The sequence below is a fragment of the Pezoporus occidentalis genome, unplaced genomic scaffold, assembly GCF_034315485.1.
Source record: "Pezoporus occidentalis ecotype Australia unplaced genomic scaffold, CSIRO_AGI_Poc_V1 ctg41, whole genome shotgun sequence".
Lineage (NCBI taxonomy): Eukaryota > Metazoa > Chordata > Aves > Psittaciformes > Psittacidae > Pezoporus > Pezoporus occidentalis.
The window spans coordinates 3,367,372-3,379,171 of NW_026915736.1; the positions used below are offsets into that span (position 1 = coordinate 3,367,372).

The 11,800-nt window shown below is 36.2% G+C and overlaps 1 protein-coding gene across 6 annotated transcripts in view; it reads left to right on the forward strand.

Moving 5' to 3' along the window:
- The window catches only part of CCSER2 (coiled-coil serine rich protein 2), a 68,069-nt gene extending 59,565 nt beyond the window's left edge, over nt 1-8,504 (forward strand). For 2 of the 6 annotated variants that reach the window (XM_062634046.1, XM_062634048.1), the window contains exons 11-12: nt 2,892-2,931; nt 6,692-6,775. In XM_062634046.1, coding sequence (XP_062490030.1) covers nt 2,892-2,931; nt 6,692-6,755 — 104 coding nt within the window. In that variant the 3' untranslated portion in view covers nt 6,756-6,775. Of the gene's footprint in view, nt 1-2,891; nt 2,932-6,691 lie in introns of all 6 variants that reach the window. The other 4 variants (XM_062634044.1, XM_062634045.1, XM_062634047.1 and 1 more) reach the window with 2 other exon arrangements.
- The last annotated feature ends 3,296 nt before the right edge of the window (nt 8,505-11,800 follow it).

The following is an 11,800-nucleotide window of genomic DNA, read 5'->3' on the forward strand; positions in this document are numbered from 1 at the left end:
AACCTTGCTATGTAATACTACAATACTATCATATACTTACAATTCTTTTCTGTTAGCACGAGCTAGAGTGTTAGCATACCTACTGTTTAAGTTGCCCTATGAATTTATCACTGTGCTTTGTTAACACACTTCAGAATTGGATGTATATTTTGCACATTTAATAAGAATTATATTTTAGTATTTCCACTTTTATTGACTTGGAATCATAGAATCATAGAATCGTTAGGGTTGGAAAGGAACTTAAGATCATCTAGTTCCAACCCCCCTGCCCTGGGCAGGGATACCTTACGCTAAATCATATCACCCAAGGCCTATCCAACCTGGTCTTGAACACTGCCAGGGATGGAGCATTCACAACCTCCCTGGGCAACCTATTCCAGTGCCTCACCACCCTAACAGGAAAGAATTTCCTCCTTATATCCAATCTAAACTTCCCCTGTTTAAGTTTTAACCTGTTACCCCTTGTACTATCACTACAGTCCCTAATGAAGAGTCCCTCTCCAGCATCCCTATAGGCCCCCTTCAGATACTGGAAGGCTGCTATGAGGTCTCCATGCAGCCTTCTTTTCTCCAGGCTGAACAGCCCCAACTTCCTCAGCCTATCTTCATACGGGAGGTGCTCCAGTCCCCTGGTCATCCTCGTGGCCCTCCTCCGGACTTGTTCCAACGGTTCCATGTCCTTTTTATGTTGAGGACACCAGAACTGCACACAATACTCCAGGTGAGGTCTCACGAGAGCAGAGCAGAGGGACAGGATCACCTCCTTTGACCTGCTGGTCACACTCCTTTTGATGCAGCCCAGGATACGGTTCATGTTGTTTCAAAAGCCTTGGAAACAATTCTGCATTTTGTATTTCATAAACACTTTCATAATAGTACATTTCTTCTTGTCATTTTATGAACAAAATTGTGTGTGGTTTTTATTCCTATAATTCCCATATGTGTCTTGAATTCAACTTCCTTTATTTTTTTCTTGGTTATGGGATACAATTTGATGATATAGCAATTTTTCTTCAATATAATTTAAACCTTGCATTTGTATTCTGGAGCTTTTATGGTGCAGCTCTAGAAACACAGCATTTAGAATACATATTGTTAATGAACCAAGCATGAAATCCTGTTGTAATACAAGGATATTATAATGCTCTTCTTAGGCCCCTAGCCCCAAGTGCTTCTCCACACAGAGACACTGATGAAAACTGTTTTGTTACTCAAGCATTGCAGTTGTTTACATCTGTGCTTACTGTGCACTTCATGAAAAAATATTTTGTCATTTTGTATGTAAGCAATTCTGTCAGGTGACACGTAGCCAGCAAGAAAGCTGCTTGAATGCACATTGAGTATAAATCAGGTCCAGGCTTTGCTTTCTCATGGTTGCTTTTTGTTTGGTTTTTTTGTTTGTTTGTTTGTTTGATTGTTGTTGTTTTTTTTTAAGGTACCTTGCTTAGCACTGTGGAATATTTCCAAACATTTATTAACTAATTCAGGTTCCACGCAGGGTGTACTAAGTGCTTATGTTAGCGGAACCGAAGCAGTTTCAGAATATTATCTTGGAAGTTTTATGACTTGGGTTAAAAGAGTGACAAATTATTAAAAATTTCCTGGCATTACTGTCCTTTATATGTAATTATTTTTGCTCTGAGAAATCAGTGTTCAGCTATATGAAGAAATTTCTTTTAAGAAAAGTTCCCTTCTCCCATGTTGGGTAGTTGCAGATTGGACTGAAAGAGAAATGTCTTTTATACCTAACTAAATCTATATTTGCAAACAAAACTTTTACATGTTAGTCATATTTGTTGGGGTTTTGCTCCTATATCTGTATCTATGGATGAAATGCCTGCCTTGTAGTTACGTATTTCTTTCAGTAATTTTTCCTTGAGAAAGACAGTATTTTTATTTAAATTGGGATTTCTATACAGATTATGCAGGAAAAAAATAATTTTATGCCGTATTACCATTTGTTTTAGTACCCTCATGCTGTGGTGAATAGTGCTTTAAAAGAAAAAAATTAGGGTTGTATTGTATCGATACTTGAAGTTACAGTCTATCCTGTGGAATCCTATTTTACAATGTTAAAATATTGGTATAATATAGCTAGCTAAAAAGGAGAAAAAAAATAATCCAAAATTAAGGTGTTGGCAAATACCACAGATTTAAGGTGAGAAATCATGGTGTTTGTCAGAGGTAGAAAATAAGAGTTTTCCCATTTGGCCTTTCTTTCTCCCATTTAGCAAGGGTGTGCCTTCAAATGAAGGCCTGGGAAATAACAGCCTATCCTGTGCCAGTGCAGTGAGATAGGGGATGTCAGAACTGATGAGAACAGGAAAAACCTATGTAGTAGGGTTTGTGTGCCTTCCTTTCACCTCATCCTCTACATCTCCCTTCCAAAAGGAAGCCATATTATTTTGGAGTCTCTTCAAGGCTGTGAGTCATTGGGAAGATGGGCTACTGAACAGTACGGGCAGCATGGTCAGAATCTGTCATACAGTGTTTCTTATGATGTTGTTAATTTTAGATATCTAACATGTATGTATGTGAATGCAAATATTTTTGATGTATACAGTTATACACATGAATTTTAGTTACAGGTCTAAACAGTATTTAAAACATAAGAGATTAACTGTGTTAAAAGACTTGAAGTTAGAAGAGCAAAGCTTCTTCCGTGCAGGTCTTGCTATAAATATAGTCTGTACTTCATTATTTAAACACTATTGCTGCCTTTGTTTCTGGAAGGTGGATTAAAAACCAATGGGGAACATGGTAATTGCAATTTAAATGGTGAAAAGTTGTGGTTCTGTCATGGCAACTGCTCATTTGTTTTGTCTTGGTCCTCTGACATCATTGTCCTTGTTTTTTTCTTGTCTCTGCTTTCCCATTATGCTATTGGCAAGGAGTTGAGAAGTTAGTCCATTACTTCTGTGATAAAGCGTGGTACAGTACAACTTCAAATTTCTTCCCATCTCCTCCTCACGCATTTTCATTGGGTTGTTTTATTTTGCCCTATGCATGATGCATGTCTATTGGAGATGTGCATGTGGTTCTAGATTTCTCATTGCTTCACTTCCCTCTTTCCTCATAATACTGCAGGGAAAAAAAAATCTTTATTTTATCTAGAGAGGTATTATGTAGGGAATCAAGCTGGGAATTGATGTTAGACATACAGAATAACCAAAGCAAAACTGAAGGGAATCTTAAAGTAGTGATATTGCAATAAATATCACTGTCATAACCACATTGATTTAACTTCTTTCAATATAGCATACTTGTCTCAGTTTTCCAACACAAAACTAACACAGTCTCAGTGGTTCAATAATTGTGTGATAATGGTAATCCTCTCCGTGGATATGTTGTCATTTTTATCTGGATGATGTGACAGCCAGTTCAGTTTGAGAGATTTACTTTCTTATTTCTCTGAAGTAAATGTGGTAGGGACTATAATTTAGTAATTTTGACTGGTGTATCAGTACATGCAAGTGTTTGGCGCTCTTAGCTCTTACCAGTACAGAAATGTCTGTCGCTTTGTTATGCAAAAAAAGGAGCATGTGCACAAAGTGTTTTGTCTAATGTACTTTGAATTATGGAAGATCTGATTTTCTTCAGTTATGTTATGCCTGAAACGTTTTACAGTCCAACTTTACATTTTAAGAGCATCCCGAAGAAATGCAGGTGTTTGTCCACCTGAATATTTTCTTTATGGGACAAAAATAGAAGTCTCGTTAGCATAGCAGTCTACAAGGAGTCATGGTCTGTCCCACTCCTGAAATATTATCAAAAGCACACTCAGAAATTCAAATTATAAACTTTAAGACTCCCATGAAATAAAAGACTGTGCCTAGAAGGTGGAATGCTTCATCTTTCAGTCCTTCTTCTGTCTTTTTAATGGAATTCACCAAGTATTAGTCCATGAAAAACGTGTATATAAGGCAAACGTAAGCTGTGGATGAAGATAATGCAGTTTTGGTATTGGATACCTTATGAACTTTTGCCTGCATATTTAGGATGAGGTGGTTTTCACCTTTCAGTGTCATCTTGAACGTTAACACATGTAACAATTGGAAGATATTAAAATCTGCAATCGTGAAAATTGGACAGACTTTGACTAAACAGAAATACAAAATTAGAAAACAATACACTATGTAAAACAACTTAGTAAAAATGATACCAGGGCATTAGTGTCCTCGTAATTCTGAGCAGGTAGCTGTTCCCTACCTTTGAATTGCTAAATTCCTGGATATTAAGCTGCTTAGACCCTTTTAGGTTATGAAGAATAAAAAAGAAAATATGTATTTGGCTATTTTTATATGTAAAAATGCAAAGTTGTGCACATTGAAAAGCTGAACTGTTACCTGGTTTTTGTCAGAAGAGCTCAAAATAACATTATCAAAAACTTAACTGCTTTGCTGTATTTCAGTTGGTTTTGTATTTAACTCGGTTTTCCATACAAATCCAGTATCTGCTGTACCTTAGAAATTTTTCATTTTGATGATAAGCTTAACTAGGGTTATTTGATATAAAGTTAAGATTTGTAATGCTCAGATAATTATCTGCATTGTTTGAAGACTAGCATTTAGAAACCTTTTATAGGTGAGGGGGAAGGTTTTCTGATAATTATTTTTACATATTAGAATTTGATACAATACTGTTTGCTATAAATGTACTAATTTTAAACTTCAAGTTTGATTAGAAAACTTTTGTTGAGTATTTTTGTGGGAATCAGCCATATGTTGGTTTGGTTTCTGCATTCATTTTTAACAATTTTGGTTTTGAAGGTGAGGTCTCGAATAAATCATTTTGCTAACATCTCTCTTTTATCTCCTAAGCTGGAAGGATCAGGACTTCTGTAACCCCTACATGAACACTGAAAAATGACAAAAATATCAGGAGAATTTAGGGGTCTTTTAAGCTGTAACTCTATGTATATTGAATTATTAATTATGTTCAGCAATATCTTCACCTAGGATTGCTCTGTTAAGCTTGTCAAGGTGGTGTAAGGAAATCACAAAGTTAAGCTAGTTTTGGTTACATAAGAAATGGTGTTCTGATACTCATTTGACACCAATTTTGAGGGCTTTATTTTATTTTTTCTTCTCCTTCCTGTTTCCAAAACAGTCATATTCTGACTGCTCTTAACACTTAATCTGTCTAACATCAGCACTTGCTGATGTTAGTGGTCCATCTTAGATGTTATCTGTGCTAAGAGGTAGGACTGGTTTATTCCAAGGGGAAAACCGCTAATAAATCAAAATTAGCTTGGAAAACGTTGATATTTCTTTAATTAGCATTGAATTTTTTTCTTGATGAAGAATTTTGAGGATTCACTTTTCAGAAGTAATCCTGCCAAGGAAAAGATGAAAATTTTAAAGAATCCCTAGGCTTGCTATTGTGCTAGAAATGTAACAGGACTCTGGCATGCAGAGCTATCATTACATCTTCCTGCTGATCCTAAGAGCTAAAAAGACCAGCCAAAGAATTGTCTTTCTCAGTTAGAAGTTGTGAATAATTCAAAAGAGCGGCTGAAATGTCATTTTGAGTCAAATCTCTCAAAGAGAAACATAGCTTCTTTTTTTTTTTCATTGACTATATTTCACTAGTAAACAGATATAAGCCTATGTACATATAGTAAATCAGCTGGTAAGAATTTGAGTAGTTTAGGGATAAAACTGGCTTGTAGTAATTTGGTTTCCCTCCTTTATGAAGAAAATGAGAAATTCATCCAAACATGAAACTTCCTAAAACTATGGTTTGAGTTTTAATAGGTTTGGGGTTTTGCCATGAATCACTGAATTTTTTTCTATTTCCTCCAAGACCTGTATAGAAGTTGCAGCTCTAGGATGTGTTTGTGAAGCTAGCACACATATTAATATTTACAGTCTTTTTACAGAGAAGAGTAAAGAGAAAATAGAAATGACCCATAAGAGGTACAGGCAGTTCTCTGATACATGTCTGATTAGATTTTATCTTCACATAAAATGCAAAGTCTTCATTAAGTTATCTTTATCCCTTGGCTGTCAGTGCAGCAGTGTATGATCTCTAGCTTCACGTGCACTCTGTTTTACTGCTTTGCTGAAGGTGGTTTCTTTAGCAGCCTATTTGAAATCCATTCAAAATAATGCACTTGCCTAAGTCTAATCAGTAGCCTAATTACAACATAACTGCATCAGTTTTTCTGCCTTCAGTAACACAAGGAAGATGCACTATAAATTCATGTGGTCCATTAAACTCCTTTCTTGCTCGTACAGTACAGAACACTGCTAAAAGGTTTTGGATAGTAACTTGGGTAAGCAGTGAAGAGAAATTACAAGATGGATACAGTGTAATAGCGATTGCATTTGCTTATTAAGCACTTGAGGCAGAATTGATCAGTACTTGTGTGCCATTCTTAAGCTGTCTTGCAGATTTAGGTGAAATCATCAACCATGCCTTTTACATGTTTCTTTTTTAAAGCTAATCAGTTTCTTTTTTTGTCTTCATGTTGTGTATTTCAGTGCTGCTATAATTTATTCCATTGAAGTTACAAGTCACATTTGTACACATCCCATGAACCATCATGTTTTGCCAAAGTCAAAGTTTTGATTTTAATAAATCAGATATACAGCCTTTATCAAGCATCCAGTCAGCGCACGTTGGATTCAAAATATTAGCTGATGTTTTATTGGCCTAATGTATTTTTGTATTATTTTCTCTTTAACAGCCTCAAATACTACAGCCTTCCAGCAGCCTTCCCAGTTCCACAGACCTCGCCCAGGGAAAATTAATAAAAATACCACATATCGAGGCCCACAGTGAATATCCTAAAGATGGTCTGCATGAAAATAGTAATCATCAGAATCAAAATGCTGCAGATGTCTCTCTCACAAATAGCCTCAATAATGTAAACTCTTTAGTGAGCATACAGTTAAGCATGAAAGATGAGAATGCATCGTATTTGGAAAATTCGAAAAACAAAAGCACTGAAGACCTTGGAGAGGTGGCTAGTAATAAAGAAGGTACATTACTGTCTCGTTCCTGTTTTCAGACCTCCACACGAGCTGATGCTAAAGAGGTACAGACTGAATTAGCTCTGAAAGGTCAACCCTCATTCACAAACCAGGCTTCTCAGCCAAAGACTTCAAGAATTGCAAAGCCCCCAAATGCTTTAGTGCCTCCTACAATGGCCGTTCTCGCACGATCTGCAAACCATTCCACTGCTTCCAAGGAGCGTGAGCTTCTACCATTATGTAGTTCAGCTCAGCTACAGCCAACATCTGGTCAGGATAACCTAAATGGTAAACAGAGTCAGAAAGTGTCTAAACTTCGCCCACCAACTACGTCCTTTGTCAAATCTAAGCAAGTGAGCAGTCAGAAACCCACACCAGTATCCACAGAGCCTCAGAACACCTGTTTGAAGACTAACATCCCAAAGCCACCGGTACAGAGAAAGGAAAACATTCAAACACAGAATACCAGTTTGCATTCTGGGGATAGTTTGTCCTCTAATCGGCATTCCCGCCTCCCTAAACCAAAGACACACTGAGAACATCTCATTGAATGATGCCATACATTAAACTACTATGTTATGACTGCCTTTGAGGCTGCTTTATCTACAGCCTGCAAATCCTGAGTGAATATTAGAAGTAGCATCTTTAATGTTTGCTTACTCATCCTGGTATGTTCAGAGGCTCATGTTATGACCTGTGCAGCTTCTCTATATTGCAGGCCTGTATTAAAGATTGTTATTTCCCAGTGTTCTTAGGAATGAAGCAAATACCGAAGTCTGTGGTGGCCATGAATACCAGAATGCTGCACTATGTATTTCAGGATGGCAGAAATAATTTCTTACCTCTGTTTGTTTGAGTTATGAGACAATGAAATTACTGTTTGTTTTAACTTCTTGGTTCTGAGTACTCACTAGGTTAGAGCAGTGGAAAATTAGACTTGCTAGCAGATGTTTTATTGGCCATAATTCTGACTCTGTATTCCAGAGGCCTATGCAAAAAGTCTTGTATTTATCTTAAGACTGACATATTTAATGTTATTTAATCTGATGGGTTGGGTGGGTTGTGTTTTGTTTTGCTGTAATCTGAAGTTGCTCTATTCTTTATTTATCCTGTTTTCACTGTTCACAGACAATAAGCAGATTTCACAGGGTGAAGTGAATCTTCTCTCTTAAACATCATCATTTATTAAAATACTGTGGTATGTTTTTAGTCTGTTGAATAGACACATTACTGGGTAGATTTTTGAAACGCAGTGCTAAGGATACTCGTGCAAAACCTTCCAAATTAGGCTCTTACAAATTGGTAAGTAGGGAGCCTCTGGGAATAAGGGGTCCATAACACCTGTGTCAAGGTTGCACAACATGCATTTTAATTAATGTTTTTTAACTTTAATTGTACTACTTGTATTTATTGATTTCTTTAATATTGAAAGACTCTGAAGTACCTGACTTGAATTTTGCACAAACTTTGCCATATGTGTAAGAATTTGAAACTATTTTACAGAATAAAACTTGTATGAAAAAGCAACTAATTATAAAAATATGAACCCCACTTGTTTGCTTTGAGCAATCCTATTATGTTCTAGTCCAGAGCTGGACTAGAGTTTGTCAGAGATGTCTATTTTGGGTTGGGGTTTTTTGTTTGTTTTGGTTTTTTGTTTTGTTTCGGTTTGGTTTTTTTTTGTAATTTCTGAAGAAGTGTATGATAACTGGGAAGGAGCTTTTGGGGGAAATAAAGAAAAAATAAAAACCAAACCACAACAACAACAAAAAATAACCAAACCCACACCAACCTGTTCTCTAGGAGAAATATAATTTCTGAAAGTGATCTGGAAATACACGCCCATCGTGGTGCAACTGTGGGACCATGACATTTGTGCTGTGAGTTAAATATGTGCATATCCAGTGAAGCTTTCCAGACACTTAATGTTATGTCCCATCTGCAATTCTGTCTTCTTTCCTCTGGAATATTACTATCGGTTTGGTTGGGTTTTTTTTCTTTTGTTTGGGTTTCCCTCCCCCCCCCTTTTTTTTTCCTGTTCTTGGATTGGATTTAAAATCAGTGGTAATAGGCTCTTGCAATAACTTAGCTCAAAACTGGTTCTTGGACAGCATATCATGTCGGTAAAAGAAACATATTTTTTCTAGGCTTTGGCTATGCGATGTTGAGAGATAGCAGTATTTTCTTTGAAAGAATTAAATTCAATAGGTATAGCCACTTCATAAATAAAATCTACTATCAAATTCTGTAATATAAGCCCTTTAATTAGGGGTATCCTGGTGGATACCTGGGGGGGGGGGATGGGGACGACCCGACATAATTCTCACCTGAATTTCTCAGTACCTAATTAATACCCAAGAAAGTTTTTGGATTGGTCACGCTGTAAATTCTTTTATCTAACAAATAAATGGAAAAATTAAAAGCTTGGGGGTAAAAACAGGTATGGAGGAAGGTCTACTTCAAAACTGATTATATCAATCTGAAATAAGAGACCTGCAGGACTTTCTGCTAACTGGGGCAAAGACAATGCAAGCAAGAAGTAACCAGGGTGACATTGTTACAGTTGATACAGGATCAAAATAACTACAATTCAAGATTGCTGTAACAATTTTTCTCCAGGAAAAAATCCTTCCTTGAAAAGCACTGAATTAGATGGCTTTTGCTGTAAGTATTTACTTTCAATAAGAAAATAAAACTGACTTTTAGCTGGTCTTGGCAGCTAACTGTGTTTCTTGGAAGTTTAAAACTGCTTGAGGGAATGATCAGACTCCTGGTTTATTTTCTGGTCCATATAGATTTCTGTGGAAGGTGGGATTTTTTTACGTTTACTTTTCTTGAAGAGAAGCTGCTTTTATTTTTAGTTTTGTAAGATTTTTGGTAAAAAGATTATTTTCACTTAATGCTATTGACAGATGTTTCACCATGAACTCTTTTGCTTCTTGTTCTAGAAGTATCAGCAGCCTGAATTAATGATGTTAAAATTTTATGTTTACATTTAAAAGTATAGATATCTGCCTGCACCTTTACTGAAAATTAAGGAATGAATTAAAGAGATGATCAGTGTTTTCATAAAAAAAGATAGTTTGTAATTATTTTTTTCCAGAAAAGCAAAACTATATTTATTCTGTTGGGGTTTTGTTTGTTTGTTTGTTGGCTTTTGGTTTTTTTTTTTCTATGTTAAGTATAATTTTTTACTTTTTTATAGCATTTCCGCATTTTGTTCTGACAGATTAGTGAGCTATTGAGCTGGAAACAGCAGGATTTGATCACGGATGCGACAAATGCTAGCCTGAATTGTGTTTGTATTCATCTGCTGAGTTCGCATCCCTCTAAAGACAGCTACGTGTTTGGCTCTTCAGACTTTACCAGGAAAGGCTCTGTTGCATGTATAGTAAGTCCAGAGTATGAGCAAAGCTTGTCAGTAGATGGGCAGCTGAGAGAGAAAAATTGAAGTTTGAAGTTTCACTTCAGTGAAGGACAGGGGTTGGGAGGAGACGGCTAAGAGTGCTCTGTGTAGAGCTTGTCAAATGGGATTAGGCAAGTACTTTCCGGTAATGTATCTGCTTTAATGAAAGGTGCAGATACATAATCAGTACTGGTGCAGATTATCTTAAATGCGTAAATTAAATTATTTGATATCCTTAGGGATTTTTTTTTTAGGTTTCTGAAAGTGGTTTATTGCATTTTTCATTGGATTTCTCAGTCTTGTGCAATATTCACGAAAGTATTAAACTACTGTTCAGTATGTGTGTACAGAGGCAACTACACATTGTAACAAATTAGTAAACACACATTAAAAAAGCGAACCAGAACTGCACTTTAAATGAGCTTAATTGCTTGGAGTTGTGCCTAAAATAATCTAGATGCCTCCTGCTGTCTAGTATTGCTGTTTCCAAGGTATCTTCACAACATTTTCACAGAATCGATAAGCACTGTAGCATGTTTAAAAATATTCATATAGTATACTGAGTTTTTTGTTGTGCAATGACTTAATTTTACTGTGGAATTTTCATACTCATGATGCAGCTGGATTATTACCTTCCCCTTCCCTGAAGCTAGCACTTTCTACTGCAAATCAAGGCCAATGGCAAAAGTTCCCTAGGACTAGCATAACCCTTAGAGAATAATGTTCCCAGTATATGTTTTTATTTGAGGAAAGAAGTGCAATATTATCTCCTGGACCTACCATGAAAATATCATATAGCACTGATTTTATTTTTTTTTTCCACATAGTTGCAAAAAGAGTGGATTCCTCAACTTTACATCTCATAGCAGTGAAACTAAACATAGCAACTAGACTGCATCATAGATCAGTAAAATTCATTTCATCCTTGAACTAAATGCTGATTTGTTGTGATGATGCTAGAAAACTGAATGCCATGTGCGTGATTTACTTTGCATGTCATATCCATATGCACATTCTGAAGTGTCATACTTGGGTAGGTTGCATGTTGGGGGAAGTACTTCTGGTTTTGCACAGCATATAATACTCCTAATATAGACATTTTCTTGCCATACAAATGGAATCTGTTCTTGAATTGGGCTTCCATAGCTATTTCTTGTTACAGTGCTTTTTCTAAGCAGAGTTGATTTAATACATGATCCTGGTGGTAGGTCTCAGTATAGTCATCTCGCAACTATGCTATCAAGGAAATTTAGTCACTGTTGTGGTAAAGCTGCTCACTGCCTACTTAACTGTAAAAGCACCACAATAAAAACAATATAATTCCAGTGTCAGTGAACTCTTAAATTCAGTACTAGCTTAAACAAGAGGTACCCTTACTATCTGCTTCATTTGTTTCATTTTTTTAACCCAGGCCAGA